At 36.4% G+C, this 24,195-nt stretch overlaps 1 protein-coding gene and 1 long non-coding RNA gene across 2 annotated transcripts in view; one reads left to right on the top strand and one right to left on the bottom strand.

The window, feature by feature from the left end:
* The first annotated feature begins 63 nt into the window (after positions 1–63).
* Positions 64–24,195, top strand: part of LOC128135036 (uncharacterized) — a 26,815-nt gene continuing 2,683 nt past the window's right edge. The window contains exons 1-2 of the long non-coding RNA XR_008232906.1: positions 64–235; positions 11,800–11,869. This is a non-coding gene — a long non-coding RNA (uncharacterized LOC128135036). The remainder of the gene's footprint in view (positions 236–11,799; positions 11,870–24,195) is intronic.
* Positions 19,957–24,195, bottom strand: part of ERCC4 (ERCC excision repair 4, endonuclease catalytic subunit) — a 17,231-nt gene continuing 12,992 nt past the window's right edge. Inside the window, exon 11 of the mRNA XM_052773472.1 lies at positions 19,957–23,178. Within this exon, the coding sequence (XP_052629432.1) occupies positions 22,445–23,178 (734 nt within the window). The 3' untranslated portion in view covers positions 19,957–22,444. The remainder of the gene's footprint in view (positions 23,179–24,195) is intronic.

Genomic DNA, 24,195 nt, shown 5'->3' with positions numbered 1-24,195 from the left:
AGCCGCGCGCGCTGGCACTCCGCGGCGGCCTCACACATGTGGGAGGCGGGGGGTGAGGGGGCGGGCCGCGCCGCGCCGGGCCGGCTGCATCCGGGTACTCGCGCCCCTCACAGCGGGGCAGGTGAGGGGGCGGGCGCTCGCGGCTTCTTGCTCTGCTGCTTGTCCCGGCTGTCCACCAGGCGCCGAGGGGGCTGCTGCGAAAAATGTTCCGGGGGTCCCTCGCCCAGGGCCTGAGGTAAACCGCCCCCCTCCCTCGCAGCGGCCCCTCGCCCAGTGCCCCTCCGCCACGGCGGCGCCCCGCGAGGGCTGTGACCGCCGCCCGTTCTCCGGTACCTCCTCGCTCCGGACGCACCTGGCCGGCAGCGTCGCGCCGGACTAACGCCCTGCCCCGCGGCTTGGCTCGGGGATGGCAGGGCCTAGCCGAGGGGCCCGGGGCTGGGCGGGACTTATGCAGCGCTGGGGTGAGTAGAGCACACCTCCCCGCCGCGGCGGCACGGCCCGGGCCGGTTTCCACAGAGCTTTCCTCCAGGTGCCGCCGCGCACGAATCTGAAATTCGAAGCAAAACTCAGGGCACGGCTTCAAACTTCGGCTGTGCAAACAGACATAAACAAGATGGGACTCATGTGTTTTCCCTTCAGGCTTAGCTATAAATGTCTGAGGTGACTGAACCTGATCAAACATCAAACCAATCAGGAGGGAAAAAAAAGCATTTCCTAGAAGAGGTTTTAGAAACCTGATGATGTCGCTTGAGAACGTGCAATAGAAAAAATAGGCATTTATTCTGCAAGCAGAATATGAGCATGCACGCACACAATAATTAGTTTGTTGCATGTGTTGTGCAACATTGTGCTCACAGCAGTGAATACCTTGCTAACAAAAGGACTTTTACTAATACTGACCTAGTCCTATTCCATAAGTGTACTGCATCAGGCCCATTATTATGCGACTCTGCTTTTGTTTTGTATTTTTTTAGCTCGCAGATTAAGAACTGAACTGCCACTTAGTGCAACGGTCCAATACAGCTTTTTTTATTATTTGCAATTTGCTAGTGTCTAGGAGCTTGCTAGGAGCCTACATCATGCTTATGCTACATGGTAACAAAGCAAAACCTGGTTCCCTGCTCCAAAGAGTTTTTCAGTGCATTTGTTCAGCAGGATATCACAGGCAAATGGAACAGATACATGCCCTAAAAAAACCCCCCCAAAACCAAACCAAAACCAGTTTTTAATTTGTTATGGTTTTAAGATGCTAAACAACATTCTGATATGCTTCATTATAGACTAATGCTTTGACATTCAAAGAATCACTTGTTCAAATTATTTAGATGAATTGGAAGGGTTATTATTTGTTTTGCTTTTTTAAACAGGGTATGTATCTCTTACATTCCTCTAGATTACACTTAGCTAATCAGATTTTGTCCAATGTCAGCAGCAAACTAAAACCAGCAATGACCCAGAAACTTAGCAGTGAACTGTGTAAAGATCTCGTTAAAACCTGTAATTTGCTCCAGATTTACTTCTGTCGCCTTTCAAATAAAATAGTTCAGATGTGAGTCTGCTGTGACAACCAGAAATGTGAACAACTACAAATAAGTACTCAGTTTAACGTGTAGCATCTAATTAATCAAAATAGGATTACAAAACAGTTAAGGTGAAATTGAATAAAACCAATTTATATCTGAAATTTCAGATTTCTAAGAAAACGGGAAAAAGCTGTGTAATGGCACAGAGATTAAGATCTTAGTCCTGCTTTGCCATTACATTATTTGGAGAGGGTCCTAAAACTTTTGAAGCTAAGGCAGAGAAACGATAAACATATGAATTCAATGGATGTCTATTGTGTCCAAACATCATTTTCTCAAACTGAGAGAAATGATACTCTAAATTCTGGACAAGTAATTACATAAGACCAAACAGCTATTGCTGTTAACAAAAACAGCAGAAAAAGTGATGGAGATGTACGTAACAGGGAAGTAGGTGAGACTGGTAAAGTTAAAAAGAACTGTGCAGTGGAACAACTGTAGGAATACCTTTAGTTCAAGGTCTTTTTGCATGGACAAATGCTTTTAACATGATCACAAATTTGTAGAGATTAAAGACGCTAACAGACTGATTCTTATTCAGCAATATTTGTGTTTTAACACAAATGAGGGATTCAGCTGAACATAGTTACATCTCTATTTTTTACATTTAGTCTCTAAGGACAAATCAAGGAGGCTTCATCAGGTCATGCCAATGACCATGCCTAGAACATGTATATTATCTTTGAAAATCACTAAATTTTTGGTGCTGCCCTCTCCTGTAAAATCTTCGAATTTTTTTGATGTTTTGGGAGTAAAAAGTTGGTCTAGAGAGTTCTAGAAAAACTAATAATTAAACAACAACAACAAAATCTTCACCTAAAAATTCAACAGTGCACAGAAAACAAAAGTGATTGGGGGAAAACAGATATATAATGTGAGTTCTAGCAAAGAATTTTGGGTATAAATGTTACTGAAGATCAGATGTCAGATAATTATGCCAAAGAAATTATGTTACGACTTTTTTTCTCTTTTAAATGCACTGAATAACAGGAATATTTGCCGTATTAATCTTTTTGGAATGGCTTCCATTCACAAAGGATTCTTTATTTTCTGTTTTCCTGAAAACACAAGACATCCATCCCTTTGCTGCTTGTGTTGACAAAGTTCAGTCTGCCTCTTCACCTTTTTTTCCTTTCAGTTAGCCAACACAGCTAAAAAACAGAAACATAAAAAGTTTAGCTGTGATTTAAGGTGTCCGTAACATATAAATCACATTTCTATCTTGTATATAAGAATTGAAATTATGTAATTATTGCAGAAATGCAGATTACCGCTTTACAGAGTGTACAGAATATGGGGAAACAAGCGTGTACAAGAACATTGTGCAAAAGGGGTGAAATCTCTTTAATGTCACAATGCAGTCTAGATTATTCTAGTTATTTCAACTGCTGCATGTATTCAGACATTGCCAATTAATTGATTAGAAGGTTATAGACGTGCTTGATATTATAGAATACCTTGAGTATTCCGTGACAAGGAATACTATAGAATACCAAAAACCTGAAAAAAAAAGTATCAAAGGTGTGTTAAAAGGTTGACATTAAGCACAGTTAATACTCATTTCTTGAAGGTATTTGTGCTTTTTAAAACAACATGGTGATACTAGCCAGTGAAAAGGAAGACGCATTTAAAGCAGCGAATAACTACTTAAAAACAGTTTTTCCCATAAAATCACTCTATGGAAATTGTCCAGCTCCACACAATAGCTCTTGTCTTTTGAGCACCACCTTTCCTGTCTTGGGCATGAACATGTACACCACTTCCTTCTTATTACAGAAAAGTTCAACTAGAGCACTCGGCATTTGCCTCCAAGAATAACAATGAACTCTATATTCCCTTTCTTACAATAGAAGTAAGCATAAGAAACAGAGGTACAGTGACTTTAACTGCTAGAGTAATGCTGCTGTTTGAAGAGATTGACCTAACTCTCCCTCTGTTGCTGACAAACTAGTGTCCTGCTGTTAGAAACTGCTAACCATGGAAAACAGACAAATGTCACAATATCAGTATTTTAATATCCAAATTAATGCACAAATAAAAATATTTGTTGTGAATTAAAACAAATATGTGTTTCACCGTGCAGTTGTAAGCTGTATATTTTAGGAAAGGATTGTTTATTTAATGAAACAATGCAAAAATTTTTTTAGAAATTATTCAGAAACTACAGATGCTTTTCAATTCTAGTAGAGGCTTTATGTAAAGAATTTGATTGTTCTAGAGATGTAAACACTGTGTTCAGATTTGCTAATGAAGACACACAATTCATTATTTAAAACATAAAATAGAAATATTTGGTAATTAATTTTAAATTAACACAATAATTATCAAATTCACCCATACAGTTTTGTGTGGTTTTACATGTCAAAGTCGTATCAAACACAAGCAGTAATAGTAGTAAAATCATCAATGTACTTGTCTGAGATGTATCTGTAAAAATCTTACATATGACACCTTGAAGTCATTTGAATTTTTTTCCAAAAGCTTTCCATCAGTTATTTTCTCAAGCATATTAGAAAAGAGAGGGTTTATTATATGTCTTCTAGACCAGCAAGTCCATATATGGGTTGATAAAGAGAAGACCCTGTTGTCCAGAAATATTAAGAGTATCTTGCTGTCACTCCTGCCTGTATATATAGCTTCATGTGAACATGGAATTTCACTGCTGTTAATGCAATAACCAGTGCATCTGATTGACTAATTATCAATAACTTGCTACTATTGTTTATAGAAAGATTGTCTCTTAGTGCCTGTATTCTGCAGGTCTTTTAGTCTGTTTTTCTTTTTCTGGTACATAAGTACTTGCTAACTATATACAAGAATCACACTAGCTTTCTGGGGAGGAAATTCATATACACCCCTCAATAAAACCACATTCTGTGTAAACTCTAGCGAAGAATTTAAAAAAATGTTAGTGTACATTTTCAAGTAGTGTTTTTTTGGTTATCCTAATCTTCAGGCATTGTGACGTTCATTTGTAATATCCTTCTCAAGAAAGCACTTGAATCTTTTGAATCTTTTTGAAAGCCTGTATCTGCTAACACAAATAACTGAAGTACTTCATTTAAAACATAGCCAAATTTATGCTATTTCAGAGACAAGCTTTTATTCATAGGTTACCTTGCCAACCACAATTAGCATCCACTCAGATGAAGTGTATCATACAGTTACAGCTCTCTACAAATAGAAATGCCATGTAAATGAATTATATTAAATGTAAGAATTTTTATTTATTTTTTGTTATTTATAGGCATGAGAATGTCTTGAAACTGTTAAGAATTTTTAAAATGCTGCTTTAGAACATGTTGGAAATATACCTTCATTGAAGCACTGAAAATAATATATTTGTATACATAAAATCAATTTCTGCACATGAGATTAAAATTAAGCATTTCAGAGAATTTCTGTAAATCTGCCTTTATCCAGGAGCACCAGTGAACCACCTTGTTTTTTTTCTGTTCAGGTTGCAATTAGTATATAGGGTGTGAGGGTTTTTGCTCAACATGAATGTTTATTGAATGATTAACCTTTAAGAGGTTTAATTACACATTATTAGAATTCAAATGCTGAGAAAAGCATTTTGTAATATTTATTCACTGCTCCAGGTATTTTTGTCAGAAAGTAGTTCCGGTTTTTCCAGCATATCTATGCGGTATCCACAGTGCACAAAAGAACAATTAACGCTGAAGCTCAAGAGAGGTTAAAATACAGGATATGACTACAGAAATTGCTTGTTAGGAAATTTTGATCATGTCCAAGCTAGAGAGAAAAGGAAGACATAGAGGAAACTCTCTAGTAACATTGTAGATGTGGTTACCTTATTTTCACTTTCCAGAGAGATAAATCCCTATTTCTATTTCTTTGAGTAGGTCCTTAAGTAGGGGATATCTTAGCTTTTGCAAATATCTGTTGTCTGTGCTCTTTCATCGTTTTAGGCAGGCTATATCCTCAAAGATTTGGACCACCTGCAAAAAAATAAATGCAATAATTAACCTTGGCTCCCAAAGCTAAGTGTCAACTACATATTTGATGGGGGATAGTTCATTTCTTGGTAGAATTCATTGAGTAAATATCACAATTTTGCCATGTAACTTGCAGGATTACAGAATAGTAGTGCAGTTAGCTTACAATTGAGCAAGCTGTTTTGAAACTAGGATGAGAACTATGGCTTCTGTTAGTGTCATATAAATAGTAATTATTATATTCCAATATATTCCTTAAGGGCCTGAAATCAAAATAAGATTGACAAAACATGCTATGCAATGTAAAAACGGCTCCTTTCTACAAAGAGGTTTCTCCAAAGGTCTTTCTGAGTTATTTCAAATAACTGAGGGGGAAGTGGCTAAGATGGCTTGTTGATACAGTGTTATTTGGATTTGAATAAGCTTTTAACACTCCTGTTGCAAAGGCTCTTACAAAATGGCAGCATGGTTAAAAAGGGGTGGTTCTGTCGCAGAGGAACAACTTCAGTTCAACAGGAAACAAAGGATGGGAATGTTTATTTGAAGCGTCCCATTGTGGCTGCTCTTGGAGGGAGGATGCTGGTCTAGATGGACTTTTAGCGTAAACCACAGTACCAGGTCTTATTTCTGTATGACAAGGAAATTGAAAAAGACAGCATTTATCAGCATAATAGCTAAGAAAAAAAAAACCCAAACAAATACAAAAACCTCCCTCCGGATGACTGGTTAAATTAGTAGGTTAAATAAGTATATAAACCGTTATTAATTTGAAACAGCCATGTTACAGAAACAGTAGGCTGACCTTATCTCTGCCATAATTTTTTTGTATTCTCTAGAGAAACTTACAGTGGGTTTAGCCCAGTGATTATACAGAGGGGACTCAATGTCCGGAAGCAGTGATCCTGCAAACAGTTTTATTCTCCATTGCCAACTGTAGTCATGCTGACCCTATTGAATGGAGCTCACTGGAGGTCATTGGTGGGTTCTTGTAAAAGAAAACAATATTACACTTAGGGTTATATCTGAGACATAATTATAACTCATTAATATTGGCTGTTGCTGCATCAGGTTGTAGCAGTAACAAACAGCAGTTACTTATATTAATTGTAAATTCAGTCTTGCACTGAAGCTTGAATAGTCTGTCACAAGAAATAGGTATTTATTAATGGCATTTAAATTCTATTTTTTCATTTGTGTTTGATGGTTGAATATTAATGATGCTAAGATTAAAGCTTAGAACCTATGTTTTTACTTTCTCCAGTTTAAAGAGCAAACAAACCAACCAGCAAACATTAAAGGCAAACCTTCATTAAATATCTATGTTTCTGAAAACAGGCAGTTTTTCTGTAGCTAGCTTTTTCTATAGTACCTGAATGGAAGGTGTATCTGTAGTGTTTGAAATATTACCATGCACAGCTATTTCTTATATTTTTTTAACTGAGTTTTTAGTTTTTGATTTGCTGTATGAATGTTACATGTTATCTCCTCAAAAACAGAAACCAAGACTCAAGTATGGCTCAACAAAAATGGTTTGTTACAATCTGTCAGCTGCACACATAGTCTGGATATATAGTTTATCCAGATTTTTCCATTCTTTTCTTTGCTCTAATCCTCCTAATAGCTTCCTTTTTTTTTGGTTATTTCTTCCTATGGGATACCTGTATCCCCTGTATCAGCCCATTTTGCCTGCATTAGACTTTTCTGCCTGTTTTTCCTCTTGTGTAGATGCAGCCCTACTTTTGAACACATGTGTATTCCATCTCTGCAGCCTCCTCATGCCTCTTTATTCCTCATCTGCCTGTTCCTTTAAGCAACAGGAAGCATGCCAGAGACTACTGTTCTTTCATGTCTCAGCCATAGTCTTGCAGTTTTGCAGAAACTGGAGGCTTGCAGGGATGAGATTGAGTTGACAAGAAGAGTCTACCTACCCGTAGGCTGCAGGTTTTGTTGCCTGCTTCCTGTCCTTTTACTCAGCAGCTGGTGGGGAAAAAAAAAGGTGAACAAAGATTAAAAAAACAGTCTCTGCTTCTCTTTCCTCCAGGTATACCAAAAAGAGGGAGAAAGGCTCTGTTGACTCTTGCTACTGCAAAAAATTTGGCTTGGGACATATTCTCATGTAGATGTGAGGTGTAGGTCCACAGCTATTCCCAGGCAGTAGGTGAATATAAATGACCAGGTTGTTAAAGCTATTTTGCTGATATATTAATTTATGTGAAACAAAAGTCTTCTTCAGTAGGCAATACTCCTTGCCAAAACAGTGGTGGCCTAAACAGTGGCAGAATGATGCAGCTGCTTAAAGTTTGGGGGCATAGGTAGATGATGGGGCCAGGTAGAATTGTTGCTTCTGTGAGTGCTGAGGCATCTGGAGGGACACGGAAAGATGTAGACTTAATTTGTGTGGATTTGGGCCAGTGGCTGTATGAGAAGAAGTTATTAGCTGTGTGGCTCTAAAGGCTGCTACAGTTAGCCAAGGAGACTTGGGAAGCTTTCAGGATATCCCCTTGGGAAATGTTTTTCTAGAGAGCTGAAGATATATTCTGTGGTTCAGCAGGGGACTCCAGAATCTCTAGTCAGTCTCAGCCAGTGGGGAAAAAAACCCAACCAAACAAAAAAGAAGCCCTAGTGATGGTAGCTGTAGTCTTATTTACTGCTATCCAGTAGAGAGACTAGCAAGAAAAGAGTGTAATTTATCACCTTGGTGCCAGTTTAGCAGACCTTGCAAAAACCTTCTGCCTTTTCTGTAAAAATGAAGGAAAAGACCTGCTTTAACTATTGAATATGTCTTTTCTCTCATTGGAAGGCATCTTCTGCTCCAGGCCACATACTCCACAGGACCACCAATGTTATTCTACTTTACGATTTGTTCATTTCATGAATATCAAAGAAGATGGAGCTGATGGTCAATTTGTACTTTAAAATGATTACTCGTTTTGTTTAACCGAGTTGCCAGTGTAGTGTGTTTAAATTGCAGACATATGGGGGCTAAGTGTGGGTTATTAGTAGCCCACAGTTTGTGAAAGATCCTGAACTCTTTGTCAATTGCTTCTCTTGGTCTTCAAGAACGAGGATTTCTGAAATTTCGGATCACGCATCAAAGCATTTGAGGAAAGGGTGTTTGCAGAGGGGATGCTTGGTAGTAGTTTTGGAACATTGGCAGCCAGCTCTTTACTTCTAATTAAATGAGAGAGATAATTTCTCACACAGAGAGGTAGTTGATTTAATTTTAATTTTTGTCAGAATGCCCAGAGCATCGAATGGGTATTTGATCATTGGAACCACATCCTTAGTACAGATTGAAAGAATTAATACAATTAATTCAGCACCACCATGGGAAAAATTCTGGGATTTTGTTTATGCAGATTGAAACTGATGATGAATATACAAAACCAAATGTATGATACTCTTGCCTTTTCCATGATGCAAGTTCAATTTCTCATGTAAAGCTCAGACCTGAGAGGCAAAAAGCACTTACTTTGGTACATGGGAGGTGGAGGCTCGCCTAATTCCTCATTGGAGACTGGAGAGTCCGCGGGCTACTTGTCCTGGGTAGTAACTGAGACCTTTTCCCAAGGGATGAAGATATCTCAGTGCTCATCTTATTTTGTTCTAGACCATTTTGAAATATAGTTATAATGAAAGCTTGTTTAAAATGTAAAAATAGCAAAAAGTGCGGAGGCTGCTCTTCATTTTGTAAGTCAAAACTTGTGACTAAAGAATGCTGCTTAGCAACAGATGGGGAAAATCTGAAGGTGATGACATAATTTTGCACGCCCTGAAAATTAATTATTCATGTTCATCCTACCTTTTAAGCACCATCCTTTTCATGTCCCTGTTCTGCTTGTTCCTTGGGATTAGGACTGTGTGACTGGCTCAGTCATGTAACCCAGTTTTACTATCACCCATACTCATGCTGATGCAGCTGTGATTCAGCTGCAGAGCTCTAGCTCAGGCTTCTTCAGTTCTCTGTCCCACTGTACTGTACTATACACTGCACTATGTGTACTGATCTGTATGGAATAGGACACAAAGGTGTCCTAGAAAGGAAGGAAGGACACCACTGTCTGCAGTTTGTGTAGATGGTTGTTTTCTTAAGCACAAACTTCCATCTCAGCTAGCACCATTCACCACCAACCCTTGCTGTAACTCCTCTGCAACTTCTTCTCACACCTAGTTCACCAACAGTTTGACTTCATAAGTCTCTTTTGTGCTTTCAAAAAGCAGAGGGTTGCTTTTGTTTCTAAGTTTGATTTTCCTTAGGAAATTAATCAGATCCCAGATAGCAATATTTATAAAATAAATTTTTCAAATTAAGTATTCTCAGATTGTGGCATTTGAGAAGCTGTAAAGTTCCCATTTGATTCACTTGCCACTGCCATCATTCAGCATGCACAGGGTGGAAGCATAAATATGATATTAGAAATTGGCAAGTAGTGTTTGATTTATCGGCAGACGCTTTCTGTGTGAACCAAGACTTATGTTGACCAAGTCATTAATCAGTTTGGTAGGCTTAAAATATAAGCACCTCACACCCAACTATTTATTTGCATAAGTAGTTAATGAAGCAGTGATTTGCGTTCATATTTAACTGGTATATGCCACCACATGAAATCTTGCCTGACAGATGGTAAAAAGTCTTTGATGGGATGTTTGTACTCTTCACTGGGTGAATTTCAACTTTTAAAATGTAGTTTTGACACAACGTAGCATGGGAGTTATTTACAAAAGTTACATTTTTCTTTGTTTCTTCTTAGCCCTAAAGCAAGGTGCCTTCAAGTAAGGATACTGATTTTCTGTACATACAGAGCCGAGAAAACTTCAGGGTGAATTATTCAAGATATTGATTAGGGATAAACCAGCAAATTATAAGAAGTTTTTTTGTAAAGACTGTCGTCATATATTGATTATGCTTATTACTTAATAAAAGCATGTTTCAAGACTTGAGTTTTCAAAGCATAGGAGTTACTGCCTCCCTCATTGTATGCCTCAGTGGCATATAAATCAATTTAAACAAACAGAAAGGATAATCCTTTTTATAAAGAAAGTAGAACAGCATTTACCAATATGTAAATAGGCACTAATAAAAGTAATGAATATTTAAATTTTCTGAAAGAATGCACTTTAAAAAAGATCATCTTGCTATCTGATTTGTAAGAAAAATATACTTTACATTACATGCCATAATTACATGAAAGATATACATAATTACATGCCATTAAAAGAACGCATACACGTGTCCTCAAGTTTTCTTTTTTATTTTTCCAACTAGCATAATAATCTCATGTAGCAGAGGCAGGTGATTGTATGCTTTACAGAGTTACAAAAAAGTGCAGTTAGAAAGAAGTGCACTCTGTACACATATCTGCTACATGGTTCTATTTTAAGAGATTCAGGATGAAAAGTAGAGTTATGAAAGTGCATATTATGACTTTATAGTCAATGAACATATGAATAGCCATGCTGCAGAGGACCAGACATCTGACTTACCTGATACTATTTCTCTGACAATGGACAAAAAAGTGGATGCGTAGGGAAGACTAGATGATATATTCCCAGGCTCCACCAGTTTGTACCTTACAGACTTTCTGAACCATATGTGGTGTGGAGACACGGACAAGTAGTGTACAGTGTTGTGAGCTATTCGTGATCAAATATGGGTTCCAATGAGGAAAAGAAGCCCATGTTCTTCTGGAGATTGTGCAGACCCATATTAAGAATTTTATATCTCTTTTGCATAGCATTAATTGGGAGCTAAGGTGCATTTGTAATTATAAAAATTGAGATAGTCTTGGTTAGCAAGTAGTCCGATATATGAGTACATTGCAGAGTGATATTGCTTGCTACATGTAACGGGTACAGTGAGTCTCAGCTATGTGTGCTATGTTTGGAAACTATTTAGATATTTGAATGCTATTTTAATATAAATGAATTCATTTTGGGTATGTATGGGATATCCTTCAGTTAGCAACAATTTTGTGCTCTCCCCATGTTAACAGATAGCTTGAGAGGCAGAGCAGATGTTAATAAGCACAGGTACAGCAGTAAGTTTAACCTTTACAAGAAACAAAAAAGGCCTGGGAAATACTAATTCTTAGGTAGATTACTCGTATAATGCACTCATAAAATGAAATAGAGCTAGAATCTAAGCTGCTGATTTGTAAATAATTGAATATCTCATTTAGTGTTTATTTTATTTGCTAATAATCTTGTTTACTGGCATTTGAATTTATTTTCTTGCCTTTTTTTTTTTTCTTTAACAGTTAGAATAAGTTAGTCTGGTGTATGGATTATTTGCCTGCAGTTGAAGAAAGACTTTTCGCTCCTAAAAAGGTACATTATAAGAACTGCTAAATAATTAAATAGTAGATAGCTAGTGCAGTAAGCATAGGTTTTTACATATTCTCAAATGCAAAGAGGTAAAACAAAAGTGTTATTGTGAGAAGAGGCAATAGGACACAGGTCTCCTCTGCTGAAAAGACTCAAGTCTCTCCTCCCCTTTCCTGGGTTGCATAACCATTTCTTCGCCACAGTTTCCCCTCTTCTTTGGCTGAAGTTGATTAAAAAGTTCTCATTTCTATTTCAATCTATTTTATACAGTACTTATAAGATGCCTAGATCCTCCAGTTGGCATCTACACACATTTGAAAAAAAACCCCATCATATAGCTGCTAATTTGAGCTTCCAAGTTGAAAGTTTGGATGTTCAGTTAAGATGCAATTAGTAGAAAATGAGGCATTATGTACCAAAATCCCCATCTCAGCTTTGAAAGTTAAGCTTATGATGAAATAAGACATTTCAAAATTGAAGTTATGGCTGCATTCTCTCTTCCTCTCTAGGCCAAACATGTGTTCATAATCCTTTCTACTTATTCATTATTTCTTAACACACAATAGCAAATTAAGTCCACATGAGCCTTTTAGATAAATAAAAACAGATCATAACTGATTTGGCCCTGATGCTATTTTGGAATCTACTGGTTTAAGCAGTGTAACCCTAACAATAAGGGTCAGGCTAATTATAGTTGCTTAGAAATCCAGATTTTGTAGGTCTGAGCTGGGTCCTGCCTGCCAGCCTAAATTTCTCTGTAGTATTTGAAACTCACTCTTTGAACAAGGACTTGAACTGAAAAAGTCTAGCAGCAAAACAGTAACTTCTTGGTTCTTGACTTTATGCTACCACTTAATCCCCAGGCTTTCTCTCTACAGGGTAGTTAGAGGCAACCCAGAAGGTAAGGTGAAACTGGCTTCTGGAAAGGTTTTATTGGTGAGTTGGTGCCATAGCATAGGTGTCATACTGTGTCCCAAAGCTATACTGCAGGTGGCAGAACATTTCTGCATGTGGCTGAGACTGGCTTAGGGTGAATCAGTCCTATGAATCAAGAGAAACTTCAGTGTATGCTACTCAGAGTATCACTAGACACTTTGAGTTACTGAAATTAAAACTTTTACCTTAAACTGGTAATAAATAACAGCATCTCAGAAGTGAAAAAGCATATGGAGGGATATGAAAGATAAGACTTTTAAGGTATAAACTGACCTATGAGTCAGTGGCTAATTTCAATTTCACACTTCATAGATTTGTTTTGTCGGCTTGGGCATATCCCTTTGCCTTTAGTTTTTCTGGCTGCCTATTTGTGAGATTAAATACATCACCAAGTGCATGACAGAATTAAGCTCTTAATTTTATAGTCTATTGAACAGGCACAGTACTCTCCTTACAGGGTCTGTTTGGTATTTGTCTAGAGGTTGTATTCTTTCAACCACAACGGGTCAAGTTACATGAGTTCCATTTATGTCCACAGGCATTAAAAAAGAGTTATTGTATTAATATAAGAAATCACCAGCAAGCCTGTGAGCAAGCCTACCCCATTACTGTGCAGTAATTTTACTTAACTCTGAACTTTGCATGCTACTTTTTACCTCATCTATTTTTTAGTGCACAAACCAAGACATAGAGGAGCCATGTATACTGCTGATACGTTAGAAGAAACAAAGCAAAATATAATAAGAGCAAAAACAGAAGGGATTTTTTTTTGTATTATTATCAAGCCTTTATAACCTGTTATGGCTAAAGAGTTAAAAAAAAAGTTGAAAAAGGAATTACTATACCTGTTTAAGTCTTTTAAAATCTTTTTTTCTGAGATAAAATTTATAGTTAAGTTCCCAGTTTAAACTGTTGTTACTCAAGGTAAATAAGATCTGTACAATACCTTGGAAAAAATCTGATGGTAGTCTTCCCTAATTGACAGAGTACTTGAAAGCTTTTTCTTTCTTTCTTTCTTTCTTTCTTTCTTTTTTTTTTTTCCTTTTTTTTTTTTTTGCATGGAAGGAACGTCTCCAATCTGGTTAGAATCCTTGATCCAGTTTTAGGATTTGAACTTCTAACAATTTTTACATTCAGTAAACAAACACTCCAAAACCTCACTTATGTGCAGAATGCTTCATTCTTGAAAAATTGTACTGTTCCTAAAATTGCATTTAGATAAAAGCTGTTCACCTTCAGACAATGAAACCATTAAAAAAACCCCAAAACAACAACAAACAACAAGACAAAGGAGAGGAGATAGCTCTGACTTGCAGAAACAATCCTAGCTGACTGTTCTGGGAATGATCTTCAGAATTACCTCATTATTTATTCTTGGTGCAGCCCACCAATTAAACAAACAATTTTATATATAGAAACAGGGATGGGCTTAGCTCTCTTTTTCAGGGTCATTTTCAGAGACATGGACATTGAAGATGTGCAGGCTCATATTACCTAACACAGCAGATACTCTGTGTCTCTGCATGTATATATGCATGTGCAAATGCGTATGTGTAATGTTACACTCTATAGGCAGAGTTGATAATAAGTGAAGGAAAGTTGGAAATTCCTGGTGGATATCAGTTGAAATTCCTCTATTTGGGTAATAATGCATGTGTTATTCAAGCCACTAGAAATATGTCAGGGATCCTTAAGAAGCTGGTGGGGCCGAGAGAAAAAAACACACCACATTTTGGTGTCAGTAACAATTTGTGGAAAAAATTCAGATGACTTAGCATGTGATTATTCAAACCTTCTGTCAAGTAAATATTTAAGTGAAAAAGAAAATCTTGATTATGACTTCTGTCAGCTAGCGATGTGCAGTGTAATGCTAATATTTAAGAAAACCCTAATTTACTGTAATAGTTATACGAACCATAATACAGCAGATTTATTGCTGCAGTTCAAGGCTTGCTTGAGACATCTTCACTATCTCAAAGACTATCTGAATAGATAGTACCTCATGCACCAAGATTTGCATGGGACATGCCTCAAAAGTTTCTAGGTTTTTTTTTCATATATGGTACGGGCAGGACTCTTTTCTTGAAGGATCTCTAGATTTTTGCTGTTGTGGTATAGCTGAAGGTGACCTGAACATTTACATACTGGCCATCTCTGTGTTAGGAGTGTCTGTCATCTCCAACTAGTAGTCATAACATAATGCTTTCAGACTGCAAGCGTTATAAATATAGTATGACCTTCTGTAAGTTATAGAAAAAGAAGTGGATTGATACACTTCAGAATGGATCTGTAACAAATGTAACAAGTGGATTACATAGACTTTAGTGGTTAGAATCATGTAATAGTTTGACACAAATATATGTTGATTTTTGAAGACCATAGTTCTTTCCAAAACTTAACATTCACAGATTTCAAAGGTGAAGCAGGAACAAAGTGTACCTTGACAATGGGAAGAGCTAGATAAGGGTATTTCATTAAAGAAAATTTAGACGAAATTAGGAGACATGGCATTAATATTTTTGCTGTTGCAGATGTCCCAAGTCCTGATATAAATGATTATGCATGGAATATGAGTTTTTGCAGGCTCTGAAAACTTGCCAGCTGTATTACTGCAATGTGTTAAAAGGGCCATGAGATATAAATACCACAAGAAAGTTTGCAAATTCTGCGATCTAAGTGTAAGATTCCAAGAATTTTGTTACATGTAAAAAATGCTTTGAAAGTTTTCCAGGGCTGGAAATAATTTGTAAAATCAACTGATTATAATTTTATTGTATCTATATTTGGCCTGGTTTTAATCTCTTTAAAAAAAAAAAATCCAAGACAAAAATGAGAATTACACATTGCAAGAACTGCCAACCTGCTGCTCTGTGTTTTCTCTACATGTCAGTTTTCCAAGTATGACGTGCCTCAAGTCTGAGACTAAAATTAAAATGAAGTACAATTCATTTTTTATATAAGGCCCTGGATATTAAGTACTGGACAAGGCTCCAGTGTAGCCAGTCTTGCAAAGAACTCGGTGTTAGTTGTGCTTAATAGACATCACAAATTGCAGCAATATTTAAGCAGCATTCTTGAAGGCAAACAAATAGACAAGGATACAGTCAGACAGACATTGTTAGGATAAGAGAAGCAAAAAATAAATTAGAAAATTCCAGAGAAAAAATAGAAGAAAGATAAAGGTTGAATGGAGAATTTGAGAATAATGCAAACACAGCATCATGAGAAAAAAGTTACAAAGAAACCATAAGCTCTTAAGTCAGCGTTAAACGATGCTGTGGGTGTATGACACACAGACCTCCACTGCAGGGGCAAGTTCCTGGTGCCCTTGGGCCCTGTGATGTTCCATTCACCCAGGAGGGTGTTCAGAATATGGATGATAATGTGCGTGTCCCACTGTGTATGCTAATGGGAACTGAGTAGCTCTATGCAAATAACTCAAATTAGAAATATGCTGCCTATTTTTAGGGGGGCTGAAATGCAGCTATGTCAAGTTTAGGCATTATGTGCCAATTTCGCTGGGCCAGCTCCTGGGCTTTGAATCACTTGGGAGATCATTTAGTATGTGTTTGAAATTTGAATGTTAGTATGTTTCTGTGGACAATACGTAATAGTCACAAGAGAGAGATAAACCAGAGCTCTTTCACTGAATCTACAAATGGAAATTTGCTTCTCTTCTTGCTAACCCAATTATGTAATATTCCAGTGTATACTTGTGAGCTTTCTGAGTTAGGGTTGGTGGAATTTGAATTCAGTTGAACTACAGTTATCAAAGAGAAGCTGGAGCAGTGAGGAATGGTGATTTAAAAATAAAACTTTTATAAATTTATAGTACACATGTGATGTGATATATTTAGTAATGATATTGAAAACTCTACCCTCAAAAATTATAAATGTACACTCTAGCATTCTTGAAAATCCTCCTGTAAGGCCCCTGCCCAAAATCCTTTAATCAGTAGTCCCAGCTGTGGTTGCTAGCTTAATAGTTTCTGAAACAGTGTTTAGTCGTCTTTGGACCTTGCTCATTGTAAACCTTACCATCTCATAAACAAAGAAAGAGACTTATGTGTGGTTTTACTTTGAGTCTCCATAAAAACACTATTTATTGTGATCTGCTGAACAAACTTATGTGAGAAAGGTAGCCATTAAAAATGGAAGTCTGTTGCAAAACTTTTTTTTGCCACCTGACCACTGTCTTTTCATAAACAAACAGAAAGAATAAAATTGAGAATGGTCTAAGTGCCATTCTGAGAGTTGAGGAAGAAGCTGGGAGCTCAAGAACAAGATTGCGTTACTGAATAATAATTTCAGTTTGGAAACAATGATGTCAGTTGTTTAATAACTACGGTGTATTGCTCTTTGATAGCAGATGATAAAGTTGAAGGAAAAAAGAAGTAACACTGAGTGACAGAGAACCCTAGAAATGAAATCTATGTCTTTATTTACAGAGGGAAGTGCTTACAAACAGAACTATGGTAAAATGCAAGCTAAGAAAACACTATCTATTTAACCCCAATTTAATATTCCTAGGAAGACTGCTTTATTGCAGTTGTGGAGTAAGATAATTTCACAATGCTCTAAAAAAATCGCACTAAAATCAGTACATATGCAGGCCCATTTTGATATATTGCAGCAACATCTTCTGTTTAGACAACAAATCACCATAGCAGTGTAGTAGCCCTGGTTACCCTTACTAAGTTCAGTAAGACTGAAGAATTCATCTCTTAGCTAAGTATTGGCTAGCCAAGCTACTGAACATTTCTTCCCTGTTTTCTAGACTGTGTGGCTGAGAGTATTTCTTCCTTCCAATTTATTGCAGAGAAGCTTGTAAAATACAGATCAAAACTCAAGTAAAAAACCGGCCAGCCTGTTTGTATTAAAAAGTCTGGGAGATGAACTCATAACATTTTGTACTCAAAATAAAAATGGCACTGAAGCTTTAAAACATTTTAATATTTCCTTGTACAACCTTATCAAAACATTTAGTCAGTCATGCACATTGTCTCTGTCTCTGGCCTTTTACAATAGAGTAAATTACTTTTTTTTTCCCCACAACCTACTGGCTGATTCCAAGAATAAAGTACAAGGGAAGATAATAGTGCTAAAGTGTTTGTCTTCTACAGGATCCTCTTAGTTCCCTCTTATTTAGTTAGCTCCCTCAAGTCAGTAGGGAAAAAAGCTAAGTGTTTTTATTCAGTCATTATGATACTGGTTCCCTTAAAGAGTATTAAGAGAAGCTAAAGCTGAGAAATGAACAATTTCAAATCTCAGTGTTTCACCAATTGAAGCCAAAGAGAGGACAGTAGCTCTGGAATTACCTCTCAACTACATTCTGGGTCAAATTTCACAGTGACTCTGTCCGATCCCATTTTTAGTGGCTGGGGGGGGGCAGGATGGGAAGGTTTAAAGGTACTCTTTCTATTACCAAATACTCTTTGCCATCATTCTGTACCACGAATCATGCAACCTTTCAAATTCATACGTGTTAGAACTTGAATTTTGATTTAAAAATAAACAGACAAAAGCAACTCCAGATTACAAGAGACGTACCCAACAATTACACATTACTAGCCTCACCAAATTTGCTGTTATCACAGTTAAGTCATTTTTAACTGATAAACATCAAGGAAGATTCTTGGTGTTTAACTCTTCCCCATCATCTTGTAGATGAGAGATATTATTTCTCCTGGTTTGAAGCTGAACTTGGAATAAAGTGGAAATAAAAAAAAGAAGCGAGAAATATTATCGACAAATACATGTATCAGTTATGTCTTATTCTTGACTAGTTGCTAGCCAACTGTGGAACAGGATATTAGGAATATTATTTGAGACGAAGTTTTGGAAAGGATGACTATACAAAAAAAAAAAAGGAAAACTTTGGGAAAAAAGTGTATGCAATTGCAAATTAAGAGAAATTAGTGCATATATTGCCAGTGAGTGTATTTTCAATGCAAGAAGGTAGCTCACAGTTAAGTACATATTAAAGACATCATATGAAAAACATAGAAGGGTTTATGCTTAGAATTGATTCTGCAAATGTCCAAAATTCTTGCTATTATGTCCAGAAAGAGTGAATATGTGAAATAAGTTATAATTACAAAGTATTACAAAATCCTGGAGCAATAGTTTCTGAACTTTTTGGTTTATGACCCTACTTGCATTTCTTAAAACCACATATTGTAGGAAACAGATCAACTGAATATTAATTTAATTTAGGCTATCTTTGAGTAAGAGCTAAGGAGAACTTTATCCTAAAATAGTCCTTATAAAAGGATTGTAAACCTTGCTGGCATCCAGCTTATGGAGCCTGAAATAAAAATTGTCAATTGGTAAGCCCACACATGACAAGTTTCTTTAACAACCCTCAGTTACATTTCTTTATGGTGTTTGGCATATAAATAATGTATTAATTTAATAACTTGTTTGGCAAATGTTTGCTTTTGGATTCTCTTCTACAGTCATAGAACTGGAATTCTGGATGACTAAGGAAAGCTTTAGAGACAACTGGTTTTATTTTTAAAAATTAAGTTACTTGTGGTTGTACTATCACTCTGCAGATGAGAAAGCCTCACAATCACAAAATGCTTACATTTAAACTTTTGTACTTTTTAAGAGTCACTGTTTTTTTAGAGTACAGCTGCATATTTTATAAGCAGTGTGGATTTCTGTTCAGCTGGTTTACATTTAAGTTTTGCAAGCATAAATTTGAAAGTGATCAATACAGCTGGTACTAGAAAAGCCCTAATATATAAGTTCATGCAGAAAAAGTAATTCTGAAGGTAAAGTTTGTTTTGGTTAGGGAGTGCACATAGGCAACATGGCAAGCAAAATGACTCCTTTGCAATTGTAGCTAGAAACTGCAAGTGTCACCACTAGCAGGAATGGTATCCAGACAACTTAAAACTTAGGAACTACAACATAATCTATCCTGTGCAAAATATATTTGCTAATATAAGCTGCATTTGTTCCTAAGAGATTTTGGTTTTACTAGAAGAAACCTTGTGCAATCAAAGCCTAGGATGAACTGCAGAAACAAGCTTACTTCCCAATAGCATATAAACCCCACTGGTTTCACATATTCAGTGACTTTGAAATGTGTAGTCTTGGTTTGGGTGTAAGAAAGAATCTGAGACACTCCCAAACTGAAGGCTGTATTTTTATTTTTTTTTTATAAAAACCCCACAAACTTAAAACATCAAGCAATGACAAGATATACAAAATTTCATCACTGTTGATAATAGCACTATAAGGTCAGGGAATGCAACCTAAGGATTTTCATCATTCACTCAAAACATTTTGTTGCATCTGCATAGAGGTAGACTCTTTGGCTTGGTTATTTCAGGATAAGTGGTTTCAGGAGACAAGACCTCTTCCACCTTTGTTCACAATTTGTACCTACTGCCCCAGAAGGACACACCACTAACTTGCAACCTAACCTAATACAGTAAAATGCTAAATCACAAATAAGCAATAATAACATATAACAATGTTACTTGTGGTTGTTTTAAAGAAAAAGCCAAATCCTGCATTGAAAAAACCCAAATAATCAAAAAAACCTTACAAACATTCCGCATATATATAAACAAAAGGCAATTTAATTTAAGTATTTAGCAAATATTAATTGCATTATGTGACTTTGATCTAGCGTACAACACAAAGCTACAACTTTATAACCTCTTCATATACCCTTCATTTTCACGTTATACAAATCTAAGCAAAAAAAAAAAAGCCACTGCCAAAGCCGAGATGCAGTACATCTGAAAAAAACCCAAACCTACAGTTCATTGAACATCTTAATGATGCAAATGCATGAACAATACGTGTTTTCAAAGGTTGTTCAGCTCTCCTTTTCTGAATCAGGGTCTATAGGCCACGTATGCAGGACACTTATGTTCTTACTCTGATTTTGTTTCTTAGCACCACTTTACAGGCATTCTCAACCCTAAACGTTTCTGACCTTATTGCTTTGAATAAGCAAAAGTCTCGTGGAAAGACTTCTTTTTATATTAAATGAAATAAATTAGAATATAGGGCAATAGAAACCCTAAGATCTGGATTATAAACCACACACTAAAAATAAAAATGTTCTGATATCAATACAGCCCAATGAGAAACAAGATCATTAACAAATTTTAATCATATTATGCATGTATTTAATACTGCAATTTTCATCTGCAGAAAAATGTTCACTTTGAACTGTCACAGCTCAGTGCTAGACTATAAGTTAACAAATTCATAATTCACACTTAAAATGTACAGTAAACATTAGACCTGAAAGTGCACAGTACAGTTTTTACTGAACCTGAATATAGAAAATCAATATTTTCTCCTTTAATGATGGAGATTACATTGATCTGTTGTTAGCATTAGCATCGTATAAATATATATGTGCAAGTCATTATAGATAAAGATTTTGTAAATAGCTAATGTAAATACATTAGCATGTAATGACACAGGACCAACCCTTTTGGCAATGGCAGTTTGTTACATAGTTCTCATATCAAAGTTCAGTGCAGAATATATGTTTTTAACAATATACACATTCACAAACTATCAAAAGAATAACAACTTTTTCCTGTTTTATGCTACACAGAATGTTAAAAGTTTTATCTTCCAGGTGACAATAGCTTTACTGAATTTATTGACAGATGGTCTATTTAAGACATTAAAATACAAGTGCTATAGGACACAGAAAGACGACAATATTGGAAGAACTGTCAACACTTTTGGAAAACTTTACTTAGAAAACTATTGCATTTTATGAGAGGAAATATGCTCTGGTATAAAGGAATAGTCCAAATGGTATAACTAGATTTTTCACTTTCAAGTGAATGAGGTGAAAGAGCTATCAAAACGGATTAAAAAATTAAAGCATCTTAAAAGCATAAGTAAGGCACGCTGAGAATTAAGTTGTATTGTGTCACCACAGAATCTCTATCCAGTCTAGACCAAAGGAATGCACTTTGCAAAATCTAGCAAGACAGAGCTGTACTGACTTTGGAATGTCAAAAAAGAAAGTATAACTTCTAGTAAAGTAAGCAAATATAATGTAGAACATACCATACAATTACAGTTTACTGTGACAAAGGCTTATGATGACATTCTAAAATTCACAATTGAGTCCAAGTATGTTCTCCTAAACAAACTCCTGACAAAGGACCAGAATGTGTTTCAAACAGCACCATCACTGTCAATCAAAAATTGGCAGTTTCCAGAGAGCAAGACATTAAAAAAAATGGCAAAAGCAAAGTGATATCTCATGCAGCAGGTCGCACATACTAATCAAAACACAGTACATTTTTAGCTTTAGCAAGACATCATAACTTTCAAAAGAAAACACCTTTATCAATTAGTCTTAGCACTTAATTCTTATGGACTTGGTGAAGAATTTAATTTAGTTCATTCAGTGATATTATAGAATTGATTAAAGTGCTATAGGAAGAATAAAAATAATTTGCGTTTCTTACTCCTATTGAAACTTGCCTTCAATAATAACTAACTCAAATGTTAAAACTGATGGAACAGCGTTAGCAAGAAACAGCTGGTTATCTTACAGGGCATTTATTAAAATATTTCACGTACTTTGCCAAAGTACTGTGCAAAAAAAGCTTATCTATGCCCTATGTTGAACAATCTCATTAGTCATCTTTTGCTTTTTCCTTTAGATATTGCGTCTCTGTAGGTCAGGTGAATAAAGTCAAAGAGTTGCGTGGCATTGGCAGCATTACCCAAAATTCTGGAGAGTTCGTCTTTTGACAGTGTCACTAGCTCTGCAATGCTTTTAACGTGGTTCATTAAGGCACGGCAGTTTTTTGCATTAATGCCTGGCATTTTTAATAGAAAGTCCTGAGGACCAGGGTTATACTTGTCTGACTCAGGAAGAATTTCAGAATCTGCTGTGACAGCCATTGCTGTTTCTGCATCAGGTTGGGGATGGTTTTGTTTTAACTCTTCAAACAGTTCAGCAGTAGCATGGGGAGAGGGACACCACAGGATACGTAACTTTGGGAAATGAAGTGTAAGAAGGGTTAGTTTAGAAGTAACATCATTACTGGAAATTTCCTGATGTAGAGAGCCTCGTGGAATCAAGGAGAAAGATTTGTTAGGATCAAATTCAATCAGGAGAATTGGTCGCTTATAGTAACGGGACATAGAAATGCATTGTGTATACAGTCTTCCATTATTTAAGGAACCAATCAGATCACTGATACTTTTCCGCTCTACACAGATATCAGGAGTTAAAATATAATCTCCAACTTCCAAAGTAACAGGCTCAATGTCGATACCACGACGATGAATCAGTGATGGAAGCTCACTACGAAATTCCCGCATATCCACTATTACAGTTTGCTGAACACTCTTCTGTTCCTGTCCACCTAAAGAGCAAAATAAATACAGTTCACCTAATACTTATGATGTCTGACTCTGGTTGTATAGTTGTCCTGTGTGCTGCCAATGCTTCTGTAATGGATGGACTTCACATCTCAAATTATACCTCAAATTCAGCAGTATAATAAATCCAGACTAATTTTTCACTGTTACAGAGAAAAATCAGTTGCCAAATTATATACTGTAGTTCATGGAGTATGCTCTACAGTTTAATAGAACTACCATGCTACCTGCTATAAGCCTTGTATATGTGACAATGAAATATGTTAAGCTGTAGATGAAAATTATTTAAATGAATCAGGAAAATCTTTTAAAAAGTTGCCTGCGAAACAAGATAATGAAGCTGATCCTTTTTATCTCCAGCTGTTTCCCAAAGAAATATGGCATTTTATTGCAGGAGTTATACTTCAGCCTCTATAGATCTGTAGAAGGATACATGAAGAGACTGCAGCATCAAGGCCACAAAAGACATAATAGCAAAGATTACAAAAATGACAGCAAAGAAAAACAGGGGCAGAGCTATAAAGATGAACACAGAGTATACATGTCAGAGCAAAGGAACAAAAATGTGGTTAGAACTGCAACAAAAGATGCTTTATTGCAAAGAAAGTAGACAAAAACCACAACCTGCAGTTGTTTACCCAGGCACTCTGTTTCACCAAGATCAAAAGAAGTCCCCAATATTTACTAGCTCAAGGACAACACTGCCTTTGACTACCTGTAGACTTCAGTTTTAATGTTTTAACTTCTCTCCACCTCGCTACAAGCAATACTAGACAGTCTTATAACCAACTAGCTGCCTAGAAACAATCTAAATGGTATCTGTCTCAATGGTAAAATACTTCATTAATTGACATTTTCTTTTCAAAGAAAAACATAATTCATTGTCATTTCACAGAGAGGTAGATGGAGTAAGGGAGATAATGTTTCTTTACCATCAAGACTGCAGAGTCAACATGCAACGTGTCTATGACCCAGACACTTTGGACAGGATTTAAACACAA

This window comes from Harpia harpyja, chromosome 21 (assembly GCF_026419915.1).
Source record: "Harpia harpyja isolate bHarHar1 chromosome 21, bHarHar1 primary haplotype, whole genome shotgun sequence".
Lineage (NCBI taxonomy): Eukaryota > Metazoa > Chordata > Aves > Accipitriformes > Accipitridae > Harpia > Harpia harpyja.
The sequence above is the reverse complement of the archived record's forward strand: the minus strand, read 5'-3'. Positions and strand labels throughout refer to the sequence as shown.